Below are 20,842 nucleotides of genomic sequence, written 5' to 3'. Positions count from 1 at the left end.
TTTCCTGAGACAGGGTTTCTTTATGTAGTCCTGGCTGTCCTCTGTAGACCAGACTGGTCTTGAACTCAGAGAGATCTACCTGGCTCTGCTTTCAGTTGCTGGGATTAAATGCATTCGCTACTACTGCCTGGGAGACATGTTAATATTATACTGATCAAATCACTCTAGATGAGGTACAACCAGGTATCATGGTTGTCATGCTTCTAATCCCAGTATTAAAAGAGGCAGAGCTAGCACCCCCACCCCAAAAAAAGATAAAGCACAGTAAGAAAAACTATTTCTACTACTTCCTTGTTCTTACCCATCAAGATCAGTCCTAGACTGTGGAAGCATTAAACTACTATAAGAAAAGAGAAAATGAAAAGAAGCAAGCTTCTTCAACCAAACTCTGATGAGTATAGTATCAGTACTGGGTTGGGAGGAGCATGAACTACCATTAGCTAAGCCTTCTTTCCTACTGAATTTCTTTTATTTTCATGTGAGTCAGTCAAAGGACCGTTGTGAACTATTTTCCATTAAGAAATCGAATTTTTTTCTTGAAGCAAGTATTTATGCAAATATGGTAAGATCTCTCAATTCTTCGCTTGATGGGTTGTCTGTGTGTCTCCCCATAAAGTATACACAAAGCCACCAGATTTTCCACTTGGTTATAGAAAGTCAAAAAAGCAGTATGTCACTCCCACTTCAACAATATCCAAAAGATAGCTCTGAGCTAGGACACTGGAGAGATATATCAGTTGGTAATATGCTTGACTTGCAAGCGAGGACCTGAGTTAGACACTAGGAACAAAAGTAAAATAGCAGATGTGGTGGGTTTGAGCTTGTAAGGGCAGTGTTAAGGGGGTGGGTAGAAATAGGCAAATTTCTAAGGCTTATCAGTCTAGCCTATTTGTTGAGTTTCAAGCCAGTGAAGGACCTTGTTGAAAAACAAAAACAAAAAAAATAATAACTGACCCAGTAAGATAGCTAAGTGGGTAAAGGCACTTGTCACCAAACTTAATAACCTGAGTTCAATCTTCAGGATCCACAAGACAAAAGGAAAAAAATGGTCCCTATAAATTGTCCTGACTTCTACATGGAATACACAAAGGTGTCTGAGAAACACCATCCCACATTGTTCCCTGGCCTAAACACACACCATACTACACCACACACACACACACACACACACACACACACACACACACACACACACACACACACACCACACACGCACGCGCACACACACACACATACACACACACACATACACACACGCACACACACACACACCTATCTCAAATTAAAAAAAGCAAAACAAAACTCTCTCTCTCTCCTCCCTCCCCCAACTCTCATCTCTTTTATACAGTCACATGTAGCTCCATCTTGAAACCTGGACAAGTGAAGCAAAAGCTTCAAATTTTGAAATTTGAAATCAAACAATAAAAAGAAAAATATCAATTTTTATATAACAGTTCCACACTCATGTTGTTGCTGGTCTATTATGTGGTATTTTGTTTTGTTTCATTTCGTTTTTGGATACAGTTCAAATTCACCTCAAATTTTCCATCTTTCTACCTCAGACCTTCTGTTTTGTTTTGATTTTTTTGTTTCGTTTTGTTTTGTTTTCCAAGTCAGGATTTCTCTGTGTAACCTTGGCTGTCCTGGAACTCATTCTGTAGACCAGGCTGGCCTCAAACTCAAAGAGATCCACCTGCCTCTGCCTCCTGAGTACTAGCTGACTAATTTTTGGAGTCTGCATGATTTCAATTCTAAAATCAGACAAAAGAGTTTGCCATGTTTACTCACACTTACAATGCCAGCTCTATAAAGGATCGAAGCTGAAGACAGCCATGAGTTCAAGGCCAAAATGAGCTAGACAGTGATGTCCAGGGCAGCCTGGGCTACAGTGTGAGATTCTGTCTCAAAATAACAACCAACCAACCAAATATACATATAAATTACTAGACAATTAATGATAATATCCCTCTTAAATACAGACACAAAAATCCTCAGCCAGCTGGGTGGTGGTGCACACCTTTAGTCCCAGTACTTGGGAGTTAGAGGCAGGTGGATCTCTCGGTTCCAAGCCAGACTGGTCTACAGAGTGAATTCCAAGACAGCCAGGGCTACACAGAGACTCTGTATCGAAACTCACCCTACCCAAATACATATAAACACTGTAAACCTTTCTTAAAGGATTTAACTGTGTTTTACACCAGATGTGAGATCACACCAATAACCTGATTCCAACATAAATTGGAATATAAGCACAAATTTAATGTATTTAACTTTATAAAGTTATGCTTAAATATAAGAAGTAGCAGGAACTTTAATAGAGGAAATTACAAAGCAGTTAGGTAGTAGATGAAAGTCATCTCCAGCTTCACCAACAATGATTTGACTAAAGGACAATGTGTCCTTGATTTGTAACAGACCCTTCAAGTGACTGCCTACACCAAAACCTCAGTGGTGACAAATCATGACCTCCAATCTGCATTCTGAACATATGCATCCCTTTTAACTTCAACACTTACTTTCAACCTGGCTAGTGTCTGAGCATGGTTTCTTTTTGGCCTCTGGGTTCCCAGTTTTCTCATCACCATCCATGAGAGGAATATACTCAGTCTTCTCCACAGTTTCTCCCACAGTGTCATCATAGGGCTCGGCCTCCAGTGTGGCAATGAAGTCTCGCTTTATCTCTCCCTCAATTTCTGGAGGTGGCTCTGTCAATGCATCTACAAGACTGAGGTCCGCCATTCTGCACCACTGCAACTGCCTGTCAGAGGAAGAGAAGTTCACATGAACACTGCGAATGAACAATGGAAAACACTTCTAGAGGCTCTCTCATCAGCTGTCTTCAAGAGAACCAAAATCTAAAACTGAAGAACAGTCAACACCTTTAGGATGATGAGAAAATAAAAGCTCAGGAAACTTAGCCAAGGTGAGTCACTGCAGCTGACATTGTTCTCGAATCTCTCCAGGGCAGAAGAGCCAAGGACTATTTTGTTCCTTTCACTTATCTGAGGCGGGATCTTGTTAGATGTAACCCAATCTAGCCTAACCCACAATGAATCTTCTGCTTCAGTCCCCAGAATATTGGGATTACAGGAGTATATAGTCATACCAAGCTTATTAATACAGAAAATAAAGCACAAGCCAGGCAGTAGTGGCACACACCTTTGATCCCAGCACTCAGGAGGCAGAGGCAGGCGGATTTCTGTGAGTTTGAGGCTAGCCTGGTCTACAAAAAGAGTTCCAGGACAGCCTGGGCTGTTACACAAAGAAACCCTGTCTTGAAAAGCCAACACCCCCACCAAAAAAAAAATTGCCTTTACTGTATGTGTACAAGTATTTTGCTTGCATGCATGTATGTGTACCACAAGCACGACTGCTGCCTGCGGTGGCCAGGAAGGTGTTAGATATCCTAGAGCTATGTGAGTGCTGAGACAGCGCTCTTAACCGCTGAGCCGTCTCTCCAGCCCTTAAATAAGGTCTTTTAACTTCAACTCTCATAATATCTTTTCAGTTATCCCATATTTCCACATCAAGTACCAAAATAGTTTTTAAAAAAATATACAAGAACAGATTAGAGTACTTCTATGAAAAAGACTGCATTATCAAGCAAATAAAATCATTGTTTTATGTTAAGGCTGGGTACTGCCTCATCATCACTTGTAGATAGCTGAATAAATTAGTACAGCCAGCAATATGGGTCAACGAACAAATGCGCTTACCACAAAGCCTGACGATCTGAGTTTGAGCCCCAGACTCCTATGTGAAGGTGGAGAGAACCAACTTTTCACAAAGCTGCCCTTTGATCTCCACATGTGTGCCATGCACACACAGTCTCTCACACAGACATAAAATTTTTAAAATAAGCTGGGTGGTGGTGGCGCACAACTTTACTCCCAGCACTCGGGAGGCAGAGGCAGGTGGATCTCTGAGTTTGAGGTCAGCCTGGTCTATTTAAAGTGAGTTCCAGGACAGCCAGAGCTGAGAAACCCTGTCTCAAAAAAACAAAAACAAGAAAGAAATTAAAACAAAATGATTTGATAAATAAATATTTTGAGTGGAAGTATCCTATGTGGGTAGATGAAGCCATAAGGTTAGAGAATGAAAATCCTAGTGCCAGGGAGGGCCTTCTTCTCTAGGAAATGTGGGCTAAAAAGACCCCTGTAGCTCCCAAAACAATACAGGCTATTGCCACAAAAGTTGGGTATTTATCAGAACAGGATGGTAAGACACCACGCACTTTGGTAGCAGGACACAGGGGGGGAGGGTGAAGGTGTAACTAAGTTGGAAGTTTCTTAACCTGCTGGCTAGATTTCACGGTCCCAAAAAGGTACTATCCTGGCTGATAGGGGAGAATTGTTACTAACAGTCTTATTCAGCTATAATTTAGTTATTCTTTCCATGTCACCACATTTAAAAAGAAGTGTTATCTAACACATGTACTCATGCCTGTACTCCATTGTGCCCTCATGCCCAAGGTCTTTGTAAGTAAAGTACATAAGAGCTCTAAAGGGCTAACTGATAAGAATAGTTTTTATAGCTATAACTAAATTACTGGGGTGCAGATATTAGGCTAGATGAGCTAGTCTAACAGGAAGACTGAGTTTAGACCAGCCTGAGCTATGTACAGAAGTCCTATTACTAAAAGCAACAACAAAATATGCACATCACTACTTGTAGAAAATGATTCTAGAAAGGAAACACAGTATTACGATAGAAGCGCAAATAATTATTGAAAGCACAGACTTTATTTTGTAAATGAAAGAAATCAATTTTCTACTTTCTTTATTGTAAAATAAAGTACATGTAACTTTTTTTTAAGTAACGGACAGATCTGTCAAACTGTTCTGCAAATTTATCATACTAATCATACACTTCACTTCATATAATCAGTTAGGCCTCAATGTTATGATTGTTTTCAAATCGAGACCTCAAGAAGAAAAAAAACCTTATCATTAAAAACCTTATTAGCTAGGATTCCTGGTACAGGCTGGCCATCCCAGCTCTCAGGATTGAGATATGTCTTGAAACATCCTAACCAAAAACAAAGACGAAAAATAAATAAAATAAAATAAAAAAGTATTTTTGTGAATGAGAAGAATCTACTTAACATGGCTATTTATTCATCTATCTGTATAGATAATAAAGTTAATTTAAAATGGATTTGTGATTAAGACACAAAATCTAAAACTGAGTCTGGCAGACAGTGTTTTAATTTGATGCTGTGGCCTTGAGTAAGTCACCTTTGCATACCTGAGTTTCCCTTAGTATGGTGGCCCACACCTTTAATGCCAGCACAGAGGCAGGCAGATCTCTGTGAGTTAGACAGCCAGGAGTATGTACAGAGATGCTGTCTCAGTTCAAAATAAGAGAGGAAGGAAGGAAGGAAGGAAGGAAGGAAGGAAGGAAGGAAGGGAGGGAGGGAGGGAGGGAGGGAGGGAGGGAGGGAGGGAGGGAGGGAGGGGAGGGGAGGGAGGGAGGGAGGGAGGAAGGAAGGAAGGAAGCAAACACCAAACCACCACAACAAAACAAAAATTAAAAGCTATTCCCTCCTTTCCTTTCTTCCCTTTAAGCCCTCCTATGTCTCCTCTTTTCAACCCCTCCCATGTTTCCCCAACACTTCCTATCAGATTGATGGGTTTTATTATTGTTTATATGTATATATACACATAAATACATAAATTTAGCCTGCTGAGTCTATCTAGTGTTGCTGGTGTATATGTGATTTCAGGGCTTTCCACTCTGTACTGGGTAACTATTAAGGAGTCTCAAACTCAGGAGAGCTAGTCACCTGCCTCTGCCTCCTGAGCCCTGGGATTAAAGGCATATACCATCATGCTTGGCAAACAAAAGAAAAAGAATTAATTAAAAATGAATCTCTAAATCAAAGCTTTACAAAAAGTATTTCCAGTTAAATGATTTGCTATTAGGCAAAAGCTTTGAGGGGGAAAGAAGGAACTAAAAACAAACTCAGAGCACCTTCACTTTTTCAACCAATCTGACTAGAATTTTAAAAACTCTACCCAGCTCTAGCTAACATCAACAGAGACCTAATACCACACATACTGAACTGTTAGAAAACAAGCCCCATATGATCTAAGCAGGCACCAAAAGAACACATGTTCTCAAGTACAGCAATTTGGACATCTGATCTTTCCTTCGGACCACATGTCGGGGATAAAGTTATCCGGTTACCAAGGTCTTAAAAAACAGGTAAATTAAGCTGGGTGGTGGTGCACATCTTTAATCCCAGCACTCAGAGGCAGAGGCAGGCGGATCTCAGTGAGTTCCAGATGGCTTAATAGTAAGAACACTTGCTCATCTTCTATTGGAGCCAGCTTCGGTACTCTAACCCATATAATGGCTCACAACCATCCATAACTCGAGTTCCATGGGATCCGACACCCTCTTCTGTCCTCCATGGGCGCCAGGCACACACGTGGTACACAGACATACAAGCAGACAAAACAATCATACAAGCTAGGAGTGGTGGCACATGCCTTTAATCCCAGAATTGAGGAAGCAGAGGCAGATGGGTCTCTGAGTTCGAGGCCAGTCTGGTCTACAGAGTGAGTTCTAAGACAGCCAGGACTGTTATCAGAGAAACCCTGTCTTGAAAAACCAAAAAGAACAACAACAAAGAAGTAAACTAAGGCAACAGGACTATGTGACATGATGATGAAGCATGCAAGAGAATCTTGGTCCTTTACTACACCACTGTTTTAATAGCTGTGTGCTCATAAATAGTAGATAACCCAGAATAGGATCATAAATACCTTATGAGGTGATTCACTTTAGATAATTTGCGAAGTCTGAGGTTACTGATTTAAAAGTATTTTTAAGGTCAAGCTCTCTATAGTAGTCTGGGCAACATTTCTTTTGTTTTGCCACAGGTTCTCACTGTGTAGCTCTACTGGCCTGAAACTTGATATGTAGACCAGGCTGGCCTTGAACTCACAGAGATCCACTTGCCTCTCCTTCCCAAGTGCTGGGATTACAAGTGTCCCACTTTGCTTGGTCTTGGAACAATTTTTCAAACTGTAGGAAATCCTCTAAAAAACAGAAACTGCCACTCTAGTTTACAAATGACCAGCAGCTTCCTCTCTCCTCCCTTCGATACGGTATTTGCTGCTGTGGAGGAAGAGAGAGGGAAGAACAGAAGCCTAGTCAGTGCCATCATCACCCTCAAACATTATTCATAAAAATCTATAGTATCTTCATTTCCCTCTGAACACTAGACAAATTTCTAACAAGATTCCTTTAAAGGCACCAGAATTATCTTTAAAAGTATAGAATCTACACATATACATGATAGTTCCAGCCTGTGATACCAGCACTGGGGAGGCTCAATCAGGAGGATTAAAGAGTCTGGGGCCATTCTGGACTGCACAGCAAGACTCAAAACCTGTCTCAAAAAACAATCATTATCACTATCACTATCATCATCATCATCATCATCATCATCATCATCTAGACACAGTAGCATGCACTTATGAAGTCCCAGGTATACAAAAATCTGAACCAGGATTGCTTAAGCCCAAACTGATAGGCTAATTTAAAACAGAGCCTAGCAGCCAAGGGTGGTGGCCCATGCCTCTAATCCCAGCACTCAGGAAGTAGAGGCAGGCAGATCTCTGTGAGTTTGAGGCCTGGTCTACAAAGTCAGTTCCAAGACAGCCAGAGCTGGTACACAGAGAACCCTGACTGGGCGTGGGGGGCGGGGGGGGGACGGACGGACGGACACCGAACCTGGCTCTGTGGTTAAGAGCCCTGGCTGCTCTTCCAGACAACCTAGACTAGATCCCCAGCACCCACATGGCAGCTCACAAACATCTTCAACCCCTGTTACAGGGGATCCGTTGCTCTCTTCATAGACATACATGCAGGCAAAACACCCATACACATAAAATAAATGTTAAAAATAGGGGTTGGGGATTTAGCTCAGTGGTAGAGTACTTGCCTAGCAAGCACAAGGCCCTGGGTTCGGTCCTCAGCTCCAAAAAAAAAAAAGAAAAGAAAAGAAATGTTAAAAATAAAAAAACAACAGCTTCTCAACTTCACTTTTAAAAAAAGTATAAACTCCTTTTTTTGGTTTTGTTTCTGTTGTTTTGGTTGTTTTTTTGTTTTGTTTTGTTTTGTTTTTTTCAAGACAGGGTCTCACTATGTAGCCCTACCTGTCCTGGAACTCTCTGTTTAGACCAGGCTGGCCTTGAATTCACAGAGATCTGCCTGTCTCTGCCTCTCAAGTGCTGTGATTAAAGGCACGTGCCATTACACCCCATTCCAGACTCCTATTTTAAGTGTTTAAGTGGGTACTAGACACACGTCCCTGAAGGACCAATGTTTCACATGTTGTGTAAATTAAGATCTTGTCAAATCACTTTCTTCCTAATCCCCAAAACAGATTTCACTCAAAGTATTTTGGGTTTTAGTGTGAAAAGGAAGAAAAACAATTTAGCAGCACATAGCAGAGACTGTTTCAACATGCTGGCTGCCAAAGACAAGTGTGATAACTTTCAAAATTTTGTCTGTTCTCACTTTTAGAAAAAAAGTGCGGTTTTTTATTACCTAGTACTAGCTTAGAGAAATTATCACTTACATCATTATTTCCCAAAGACATATTAGGTATTTTAAGTTTCAAATAACCAATTTAATTAAAAAAAATTTTTTTTGACAGAATGTCTCTCACTATGGTACCCAAGGATGGTTTAGAGCTTTTTTGTTTTTGTTTTTCGAGACAGGGTTTCTCTGTGTAGTTTTGGTGCCTGTCCTGGATCTCGCTCTGTAGACCAGGCTGGCCTCAAACTCACAAAGATCCGCCTGGCTCTGCCTTCCAAGTGCTGAGATTAAAGGCGTGTGCCACTGCCAACCCGCCAGTTTAGAACTCTTGAACTCAGTTCCTGAGTACCTAGGACCATAAGCACACACTACTCTGTGTGTGCTATTACAGTTAATTATATTCTAAAAATCTGCTCTTAACGCTCAGTTAAATTGTTTTGATGACACCCTGCTTCATTTCAGGGGATCCTGGTGCTACAACAAGAGTGTAGATAACTGGGGGTCAGTATTTTCTTTCTCCAGTCCCCTACCCCCCACCGCACTTCTTTCATGGCTGGTTTAAATGACATAGGATCCTGAAGCTGACACTAAGCTGCTATCCTAGGACATTACAGAGAATGCTGTTACCAAAATGGATCCTTGTTCCTCAGGCTTGGAAAGAACCCAGCATCCCAGACAGTCCCAGAGATCATTTGTAATCTAACAGGCTGAATATAGCCGGCATCACATTGTCATGATTTCATACTCAAAAATCAGATCTTTTTTTCAGTTTGTATAGCAAGCTTTCAACTCTTAAAACTATATTTCCCAGATTTATTTTCAATGTATTTCTACCAAAGGTTTATTATATGTCAAGCTGAATCTTATTTCTGTGTTCACTGTGTTTTTATTTATTTAGCCAAAAAACTTAACTTCCATAAACATGGTATCTCATTCTAAGTAAAACCTAATCACTAGGCAAGGCTCTCTAGAGAGAAAAGCTACCACCTTTGATCACAGGACTTATGATTCCTTAGACACCTGAAAGAATTTCTCCTGCTTTTTTTTTTGAAAGACTTACAAATGGCAATAGGCAACTTAGCAAGATCCGAGTTGTCTTAAGAAATATCCCTCTGAAGACTATTAACTTTTCATCCCCATGTACCTCCCTACACAATGCAAGGACAACAACTGTACTATTATGAATTGATGAAACTCCCAGGCTTGGCAGAGTTCTGTTCACAGTCATTTGTCCTGTTCATCACAGGATTATCAACAGAGAGCCTATGGTGACTAGAATAGCTGAGGCTGCCTGTCACCCAGCTAAAGGGTACAGAGTAAAAGAAGTTCTATCTTACTTCTAGCTAGTTTCCAAAACAAGGAGCTCATTTCTCACCATTTTAGACAGCCCTTCCCCTTCAATATAAAAACACTGCAAAACGCAAGCACACAACACATTAAGACACGTTAAATACCCTTGCACCACCGAGTTCAAAACCCAACTTGCTTACTTACAAGAACTATGCAGGCAACTTGGGTTCAGTCATGACTGAATGTAATTTGGATCTATAAATAAGCGCCAGCCTGCCACATTTGTGGCCCAAGTAAATTTAAATCTTTTTCTCCAGCAAGAATAATCTATACTAGATACCTCCCACTGTTAGCCATGTGACACACAGAGCAAGTCTACAAAAGTCTGGCTGTGTGGCCAAAACAAGAGAGGACAATGACACAGCAGTTACATTTCTATGCAGTCATTCTTTAGAGGCAATATTCAATTTTATTTCAGTAGTAACTATTAATACCTACCCCCCAAAAGGAGGAAGAATATTGAAAAATCAACTAAAAAAGTTAATAAATAACATTCAGAGTTTTTGTTTTGTTTTGTTTTGTTACAGAATTTCTCAGTGTTACAGCTCTGCCTGTCCTGGAACTCACTTTGTAGAGCAGAGTGGCCTTGAACTCACTGAGATCCACCTGCCCACCCAACCCCTCCTAGAACACTGGGATTAAAGGCGTGCACTACCACTGCCTGGCCAGTTATATATTCTTATCCTCCCCAAAAGTTCTAACTAAAAACATTTACACATGGTGACTGAGGAGACAGTAAGAACACTTGTTCTTGCAGAGGATTTCAGCTTAATTCCCAGCACCCACATGGCAGCTCACAACTCTTGGATTCCAATTCCAGAAGACCCAGCATTCTCTTTCAGACCTCTGAAAGCATGGCAATCAAGTGGCACACATACATACTCATAAATCTTAAAAGGTAAAACACTCATAAAATAAATCTTTTTAAAATGGCTTTTAAGTGGGATGGTGGTGGCGCATGCCTTTAATCCCAGCACTTGGGAAGCAGATGCCAGCCTGGTCTACAGAGAGAGTTCCCGGAAGGCCAGGGCTACACAGAAGAGGCCCTGTCTCAAAAAAACAAAAAAAAAAACCCACTACTTCCAAATGACCCAGGACTTAATTTCTTCACTTTTAACAGGTAACAAAAATGAGAACCAAAGAAAACAACTCACTGATAAGGCTGAGACTAACAGAAGATCAAGCTAAAAGAAGCAAGAATACCAGAAACAAGCAAAAAGACAAAATAAGCAAAACCTTATGGTCTGATGGTTCCTGCTATGTCTAATAAACACACAAACATCCAAATATCTTTTGCAGTATATCAGCTTACACCTTCCTTCCTTCACTATCACTGTGCCTACTTTTTTTTTATTAACTACATTTGTTTGTGTGGGGGGGGGGATGCATGAGTACCAAGGCACAAATAGGGGTCAGAAGATAATTTGCCTTTGTTCCCTGATTAAAAGCCCACACCTTTAATTAATCCTAGCTCTGGGAGGCAAAGGCAGAGGATCTCTAAGACTTTCAGACCAGCCTACCAGCCTACTCTATAAAATCAGACTGTCTACAAGTAGAGAGGGATAGAAAAAGAACAAAAGCTCCTGATGCTCTCCTCTCATCTCCACATACACAAGTATGTATAGCCTCCCACACATGTGCACATACAAACAATAGGTACACAATAATTTTCTGAGACAAGGTCACATGTAACAAACTGGCTTTGAACTCTATGTAGCTGAAGTAGGCCAGGACTATGGGTGTGTGTTATCACACCAGGTTTGCTGCTAGGAATCTAACCCTTCTAGTACTTCATGTGTAGGGCATCCCCAGCCCTGAGCTGGGTACTTTTATAAAGTTTAGCTTATAGTTTTAGACTAACATAGGTGGTGCCAGCCTCTAATTAGGGCACCTTTGGCTATGGAACATCATAGAAGTTAGTATTTATAGAAGCAAGAAAGAGATCACATTGAGTGAGACAGGAGGCCAGGGTCAGACTGAGGGATCAGTAACAACCACTGTCCCTCTCTCTTAAAGGTCTCCCCACCTTCCACACTGAAGACCAAGCTTTTGGGAGAAGATCACATTCAAAGAGCAAGACATGCTTAATATTTTAGAAATACGATGCTGCAGAGCAGCAGAGAAAGAAACACCGTTTTAACAAATGACAGTGTATCAACTGAGAATTTTAAGTTCCAGCTACATTAAAAAACAAAGTAAGGGGCTGGAGAGATGGCTCAGAGGTTAAGAGCTGTTCTCTCAGAGGTCCTGAGTTCAATTCCCAGCAACCACAAGATGGCTCACAACCATCTATAATGAGATCTGACACCCTCTTCTAGCATGCAGGCAGAACACTGTAAACATAAACTTAAAAAAAAAAAATTGGCCGGGCGGTGGTGGCGCACGCCTTTAATCCCAGCACTCGGGAGGCAGAGCCAGGCGGATCTCTGTGAGTTCGAGGCCAGCCTGGTCTCCAAAGCGAGTTCCAGGAAAGGCGCAAAGCTACACAGAGAAACCCTGTCTCGAAAAACCAAAAAAAAAAAAAAAAAAATTAAATTCTTGGTGAATGGCAGGTCTAAAAGCAAAAGGTAGTTTCAATGGGATAAGATGGAAAAGTATCTTCATGATCGTGGGAATGTAGACAAGACAGAGGCAGTAGAAAGAACACACATACACAGAGCCATAGTACCCAAGAAATAAATCCATTAACTTACAAATAAAAGAAATTAAGTAATTGGGTGATCTAGAAGTGGCACTATCCAAAATGAACTTTTCAACAAGTTAAAAAAGCAGGACACGCCAGGTGGTGGTGGTGCACGCCTTTAATCCCAGATATTTGCACTCGGGAGGCAGAGCCAGGCGGATCTCTGTGAGTTTGAGGCCAGCCTGGGCTACTAAGTGAGTTCCAGGAAAGGTGCAAAGCTACAGAGAAACCCTGTCTTGAAAAAAACCAAAAAGCAGCAGGACACTAGGCATATAAGACAGACCATATATGTAAGAAAAGCAATGAAAGGAGGGGAGGAGCTAGGTATGGCAGTGCTGGTAATTCCAGCATTCCAGAACCTGAAGCAGGAAGACATGATGAGCTCTAGGTCAGGCTGGGCTATATATAACAAGATCCTATGTGATGGCACATGCTTTAATCTCAGTACTTGGGAGGCAGAGACAGGTAGATCTCTGTGAGTTCGAGGCCAGCCTATCCTACAGAGCTAGTTCCAGGACAGGTTCCAAAGCTACACAGAAAAACCCTGTCTGGAGGGTGGGGGTGAAGAACCTAGTTATTGCCAAGGGGGACTACACAAAAAAACTCTGAACCATAGTATTATTCGTGCTAAATAAATTTTTAATATTTGAACTTAGAAAATCTTCATCAATTTATCAACAGGGGGTGGGTGGCTCCATGAGGAAGAATACATTATTATGTACTAGTGTACAAAAGAGAACAAGGAAGGAAAAGGATGGAGCTGATTCTAAAGCAGCAGTTGAAATCAACCAAGACTTTTGCTGACTCTCCAACGTCAATCCTAAGTGGGCAGAAGGCAAAGAGAACTTTGCCTCCTCATTGGAATGTGTCTCTCTATTGGTCTGAAACTCTGAGTGCTGACCTTTAAAAGACAGTATAAGGTCTGTCCTCCCTTGCTAGTGGGCAGACAGACTCAACAGGCACGGACAATCACTCTACAGCTCCAACGTTGCTCAATATTCTACTGTACTTCTTAAACATGCACGAGGATATTTTGTGCAATGATGAATTTTTACTCAATCAAAAGTAAACAATGCATAAAAGAGAATATTAAGGCTCAAAGGAAGCCATAACTGAAAACAATGACACAGTCTGGCAAAGTGGCATATACCTTAAATACAGCACTCCGAAGTGAAGGCAGGAGGATCAGGAGTTCAAGGGTAGCCTGGACTACCTGAAATCCTGCTTCAAAAAAAACTAAAAACAAATAATATATACATAAAGAGAGAAATGCTACTAATCACCTGAGGGCTGTCTCCTAAACACAGCAGGAACCACAACTGCTTTGATCTCCCCTACTATCAATTTCAAGCTTTACATGCATGTTCACAATCATCCATCCATCCATCCATCCACACACACACACAAAAAAAAACTACATACATTTTTTTTAAATGTACATACAAACGTGAAAGACACAGACAATCCTCTTTTTTCTTCAATATTCAAAACAGTATTTCCTATTTCCCTTGAATTAGAAGCTGAGACCACATAACCGTTCTCTTTTTTTGGATTTGAGACAAGGTTTCTCTGTACAGCCCTGGCTGTCCTGGATTCTCTCTGTAGACCAGGCTGGCCTTGAACTCAGAGTCTGACTGCCACTGCCTCCCCAGTCCTAGGATTAAAAGAATGTGCTACCTCACCAGGCCTGGAGTTCTTATATTTCATTCCCAAACAGTACCTCCATAAATTGCCCAGACTGACCTTGAACTTGCCACCCCCTTTTCTCAGCCTCCCAAGAAGCTGTCACTTTAGTCGATAGAGTCAACCACATTTTATGAGGGTCTCTTTCCTGGTGCTCTTTGCTGTCAACTCACTAAATACAAAGAATCCAGTGGAGGACTCTGAGGTATGAGACAGGAGGAACTGAAATTCCTTATCATGAGAGGGCCACAGGCCAAATACTCCAAACTATGATATAAACAGGAACTAAACCTTTAAAGCTGGCCATACTGGTACACACACCTAAAATAACATACTCAGGAGGCTGAAGCAAGAGGATATAAACTTAAAAATACCTTCCCAAGAGAGAAATTAAGGAAAGGTGATGAGAAGAAAAGGAGGAAATAATTCCTTAATTACCCACAAAACTGCTAGATCTACCTCAAAAGGCCACAGTTACTACCCAAATAAATATGGATATTTTATATCTCCAAGATAGTCACTGTGAAAATAAGAGTGATAGCCGGGCAGGGGTGGCTGGCACACGCTTTTAATCCCAGCACTTGGGAGGCAGAGCCAGGCGGATCTCTGTTGAGTTTGAGGCCAGCCTGGTCTACAGAGTGAGATCCAGGACAGGCAAAACTACACAGAGAAACCCTGTCTCGGGGAGAGAAAAAAAGAAGGAAGGAAGGAAAGAAAGAAAATAAGAGTGATTTAGAGCACTCTGAACTTTATACTACTTGGGCTGAGGACATAACTTGGCTAGAGAGCACACCCTGACATCTTCAAGGCCCTAGGTTCTACTCTCCAGCACTAGCTGATACGAGAATCAAATCTCCTGACTTTCTTTTCAAAGACCTTTTCATAGTTAGTCACCCAATGCTGCTACTAACTCCCACGCCCAGTTAACCATAGAGGTCCGGAGGTCTGTACAGATAGACAGGAAGTGATAGAGCTGGGCGGAGAGAAGAAGTGATAAGGCGGAGTGGAGAGAGGAGCTTGCTCTTTTTAGACTGAGGATTTCGTAGAGGTAAGCTAGTGGCTGGTTCCTCTTGATTTTCAGGCAAGCTTTATTTGTTAGAACACAAAATATCACCACAAGTGAGCAAAAGAGGGAGGCAAGAAAGAGAACGAGGGGCGGGGAAAGCTATAGAAATCTGTGTGTGTCAGGTAATCTTTAACTTATTCTCGGGTCTGTCAGTTAGTGACAAAGTCTTTGTATGTATGTAGCCCAGGCTGCAACTTGCCTCAACTTAAAAATTAGTTCAAACCGGGCGGTGGTGGCGCACGCCTTTAATCCCAACACTCGGGAGGCAGAGCCAGGCGGATCTCTGTGAGTTCGAGGCCAGCCTGGGCTACAGCGCAAGATCCAGGAAAGGCGCAAAGCTACACAGAGAAACCCTGTCTCGAAAAACCAAAAAAAAAAAAAAAAAAAAAAAAAAAAATAGTTCAAAACATGAGTATGGATCCCACCTTAACAACAATATATTCATCCTGAGAAATAACTGTCTTCTATGTATATCCGTTATATAATGTCATCAGCATCATCTGTGATTCTAACCGCCTTCATCCATTCATTTTAACTTCCAAATATGCTCTGAGTTTAAAGATTTGTACTAGACAGATACACTGCTATATACCAGTAACTACAGAACTTTGGAAGTAGAGGCAGGCAGATCAAAAGCTCAGTTACATAGTGGAGTTTGAGGGTAGTCAGGGGTACATGAGACCATATCTCAATAAAAAAAATTTTAGGAGGAGTGTGTGAGGGGGTCAGACCTTGGCATTACACACAGTTGTGAGCTGCCATGTGGGTGCTGGGAAATGAACTCGGGTCCTCTGGAAAAGCAGTCAGTGCTCTTAAACACTGGGCCATCTCTCCAGCCTATGATATTTTAAGATCAGTACTAATATAAATAAAGCTAGAGTTTGGATCCTGAATGTCTCCCAACAGCCCATGTACTAAAGGCTTTGTGCCCAGTTCATGGCCTCAAGGGAGGCATGCCAATGGAGGGGATATCGGGACCCCAGCAAGTCCCTGTCTGCCTCCTTGCTTCCTACCTACCATAAGAACAGGCTCCTCCAATCAGACTGCAACCCACAGCTCCAGGGAGGTTACCTAGCAGGGGGACCCTAGGATGACTGTGGCTTACAATAAATAAATTCTGGTTTTGCCCAATCACTGGGCAAGCTTTAGTGAAACATTTCACTGTTAGGATAAGAATTTGTAATGTATCAAGCTGATGAAAGAAAATGCTGGCAGTACTTTCTGGAGGGGAGGCTAAAATCTTTTTAGATTATGGATGAGCCTATAGAAAAATGTCTGCCGTAAATCAAACAGTGAAGGGGAAAATGAATAGGAATCTCACTTATACAACTTAAGTAAAATATAGTTCTCTGAACAGATGAAGATAAGTTTCTTCTGTATCCCAAAATCTAATCAATATTTATATGTATAATTCAGCTATCATTTGGCTTAACAGGGCTAATTGGGAAATGTTATCATTTTTACTATTTTCTACAGAGAAAATATTTTACTGTTTAAAATAAGCCTGGACTTTTGAATTATAACCTGTCTTTATGTTCAAGCTATCTGTGTATTATTTCTCCTGCAGTTGTACATAAAATGTTTTTACATTCAAAAAAAAGGACAAATACTATAGAATTGTATTACATGAAATATATAGAACATACAAATTTATAGACAGAAAGATTAGATGTTATCTCGAGATGGAGAAAAAAGGAACATAGAGCAACGATTTCCTAAGTACAGAATCTCTGTTTTGTGTGATGGAAAAGTCCCACAAATGGACAGTAGCATCAGGACATACTGTCATGAATATAATAAATCAATACAATTAATGTAATTAAAGAACATAAATATAGTTACTGAATGAATACTGTGAATGTAATCAATGAATACCACAAATGTAATTAATATCATGAGTGTACTTAATGAATATCATGAGTGTAATTAAAAGATAGATAGATAGAGATAGATAGATAGATAGATAGATAGATAGATAGAACAGGCTCCTCTACCAGACATCTCTAGTATGATATACTGTGCCACTACAAGCCCAAAGCAACAGAGCCATGACCCTGGAATGAAACGTCTGAAATTTTGAGTCAAAATAAATATACTGTCACAATGACTCAGTTAATAAGCAGTAAAAGTAGGCAAACAAGCCGGGCGGTGGTGGCGCACGCCTTTAATCCCAGCACTCGGGAGGCAGAGCCAGGCGGATCTCTGTGAGTTCGAGGCTAGCCTGGTCTACAGAGCTAGTCCAGGACAGGCTCTAAAGCTACAGAGAAACCCTGTCTCGAAAAACCAAAAAAAAAAAGTAGGCAAACAAAAATAAGGGGGAACAAAAGAGAAAACTAAAGTAAAGAAACCTATTTTTTTTCCATTAAATATGGCATTTCAATTCCCTCCAAACACAAGTAAAAGATAGCTAGAATCTCTAAGTGTTCTACCCCAACAAGCAACAAGCACATGCAGCACCTAAGTCTTGCTCTGTAATACCATTCTCGTACTCTTAGGAGAGATGACTAATGTCCTGCCTGGCCCTTGGTGAGGACAAATCTCTCTCACCCGCCAGTCCCATAGCCGCTCAGAACCAACCAAGTAAACACACAGAGACTTATATTGCTTACAAACTGTATGGCCGTGGCAGGCTTCTTGCTATCTAGTTTTTCAATCTTAAATTAACCCATTTCTATTAATCTATACCTTGTCACATGGCTTGTGGTTTACCAGTATCTTACATGTTGGTACTTATGGAAGCGGCTGGCAGCGGCTCCTGACTCAGCCTTCCTGTTCCCAGAATTCTCTTCTCTGCTTGTCCCACCTATACTTCCTGCCTGGCTACTGGCCAATCAGCATTTTATTTATACAGAGCTATATCCACAGCAGACTAATTTAGTATTGAGGCAGGAAATACTCAAGAACCTGAGATGCCTTCTAATGCCAGAAAGTTAGGACCTGACTAAAAAAGACAAACTGATGGGAGTATGTCAAAGAGACACAGGAGTTAACTTTACAATGACTATAGCTGAACAAATATGAGCAACAAAATAAGCTGTTGTGGATATTTGTACACTGTGTGAAGATATATTGCTGTCATTGGTTTAATAAAGAGCTGAATGGCCAATAGCTAGGCAGGAGTTATAGGTGGGACTTCCAGGCAGAGAGAGAGGAAATAGATGAACCTAGGTTGAAGAGAGTCACCAACAAGATATGGATCAAGCCGGGTGGTGGTGGCTCACGTCTTTAATCCCAGCCAGTACTGAGAGGCAGAGCCAGGCGGATCTCTGTGAGTTCGAGGCCAGCCTGGTCTACAGAGTGAGTTCCAGGAAAGGCACAAAGCTACAGAGAAACCCTGTCTCAAAAAACCAAAAAAAAAAAAAAAAAGATATGGATCAAATCTAACACACAGAATGGGACAGAGGTAAAATCCATGTGGTAGAACACAGATAGAAATGTGGGTTAATTTAAGGTGAAAACAAGGCTAAGCTAAAGGCCAAGCTTTCATAATTAATAATAAGTCTCCATGTCGTTATTTGGGAGCTGGCTGGTTGGACAGAGAAAGACCAGGTATGGAATATATGGGAACTCTCTACAATCTTCAGTCTTGTATGTTTTCTGTTGGTTTTCTGGTGCTTTAATAAAGAACTGACTGAAACCAACTTGGAAAGGAAAGGATTTGTTTTAGCTTAGTTCTAATCCATCATAGAGGGAAACCACAGAAGGAGCTCCAGGCAGGAACCTTGAGGCAGAGACCATGGAGGAATGCTGCTTACTGTTTTATTCCCTAGACTTGTTTCCTTTATAGCCCAAGACCAACTATCCAGAGGGTAGCATGATCCACATCAAGAAAATGCCTGGCAGACATGCCCACAGGCTAATCTGATGGAGGTAATTCCTCAATTGAGGTTCCCTTTTCCCAGGGGATTCTAATCTACAAACTGGCAAAAAACTAACCAGCACATTACATATTTCAAAAGATGCTGAAACAAAAATAAAGTAAAATCTTTAGATTGGCATATTAAAAAAATTGATGCAATAATTGCAAACTGCCTTTAATCATGAAACTACAATGTGTGCTTTGAGGTGGTCAGAGAATTTGTCCAATGGTTATAATAAAATACTTGAATGACTAGAATTTCAGTATTTAACATTGCATAAACACACACAGAGGGAAAAAAAAGCTGGGCCTTACAGAAATTTCCTCTTACAGAAATATTTATTTCTCCACAATATAACCCCTACTTGCCCAGAGCAATATTCAGAAACAAATCCAGAAAGGGGAATAATCTCTGATAAAGCCTTTTGATATTTTAATTAATAACAACCATTATTCATTTCCAACTTAGATGAAAATTAGATGGCTCTCCATTAAAGCTTCATAAGTTCTACCACAGTAGTACCCTCAGAAATCAACTTACTGTTACCTTACAGAGGGACAACAATGACAAACTCTAACAAGTTCTTATTCGTATTCACAGAAACAAAGCAAACTTTGTGAAGGCAACATTTCTGACCAAATTAGAAAACTTTAGCAAATACATCTGAACCAAACTTCTTCCTTATTTTACAAGTGAGAAAAGGGGGCCTGTCCAAATGGAACAAGAAATCCCAACACTTGGGAGGTGGATGAAGATTAGGAGTTCCAAGTCACCCTGGGCTACATAGTAAATTCAAGGCAGCCTAGTCTACATAGCACACCACAAAGACCAGGAGGGTAGTGTACACCGTATTACCACCACTCGGGAGGCAGAGGCAGGCAGATCTAAGTTTGAGGCAAGCTTGCTCAGTGTAGTGTAGTGTAGTGTAGTGTAGTGTAATGTAGTGTAGTGTGTAGTGAGGTCCAGGCCAGTCTTTAAAAAAAAAAGAAGAGAGAGAGAGAGAGAGCCGGGTGGAGTTGGCTCACGCCTTTAATCCCAGCACTCAGGAGGCAGAGCCAGGCGGATCTCTGTGAGTTCGAGGCCAGCCTGGTCTACAGAGCGAGTTCCAGGAAAGGTGCAAAGCTACAAAGAGAAACCCTGTCTCGAAAAACCAAAACCAGAGAGAGAGAGAGAGAAATGATTCCCACAAATTGTCCTCTGACCTACACACTCACCATGACTCACATACACACACATATGAACACAACATATACAAATAAATCAAGGAGTGGAGTAAGGCAGGAATATTATAATTCTCATCCGTTTCTATGCTAAGAATGCTTCAAAAACACAAGTCCAGTTATACACTTATTGGAAATGACACCAAACAAGCTATCCTTTCCCAAATTGCACTGCCTACCCTATGTGGATTTTTGCCTCATAATAACAATACGCCACTCTAGCAATATACACACCTTGGCTAAAAGTTCCATATCAACTTTAATTCTGTACAAGTAGAAAAGTAAGTTTGTTACTTTTAAAGATGAAATTTAATTTTAAGATGAAAATAACAACCAGCATGATGTGAAATCCACAAAAAAAAAAAAAAAAAAAAAAAAAAACAGCCAGGCAGTGTTGGTGCACAAGTTTAATCCTAGCACTCAGGAG

At 40.9% G+C, this 20,842-nt stretch overlaps 1 protein-coding gene across 7 annotated transcripts in view; it reads right to left on the bottom strand.

Annotated features, from left to right (window-relative positions):
• Positions 1-20,842, bottom strand: part of Map4 (microtubule associated protein 4) — a 147,343-nt gene that overhangs the window by 92,777 nt on the left and 33,724 nt on the right. For 6 of the 7 annotated variants that reach the window (XM_052721673.1, XM_052721698.1, XM_052721714.1 and 3 more), the window contains exon 2: positions 2,517-2,758. In XM_052721673.1, coding sequence (XP_052577633.1) covers positions 2,517-2,739 — 223 coding nt within the window. In that variant the 5' untranslated portion in view covers positions 2,740-2,758. Of the gene's footprint in view, positions 1-2,516; positions 2,759-10,047; positions 10,073-20,842 lie in introns of those variants that run through there. The other variant, XM_052721693.1, reaches the window with a different exon arrangement.

The sequence above is a fragment of the Peromyscus californicus genome, unplaced genomic scaffold, assembly GCF_007827085.1.
Source record: "Peromyscus californicus insignis strain IS unplaced genomic scaffold, ASM782708v3 Scaffold_11__1_contigs__length_118956290, whole genome shotgun sequence".
Classification (NCBI taxonomy): Eukaryota; Metazoa; Chordata; class Mammalia; order Rodentia; family Cricetidae; genus Peromyscus; species Peromyscus californicus.
The sequence above is the reverse complement of the archived record's forward strand: the minus strand, read 5'-3'. Positions and strand labels throughout refer to the sequence as shown.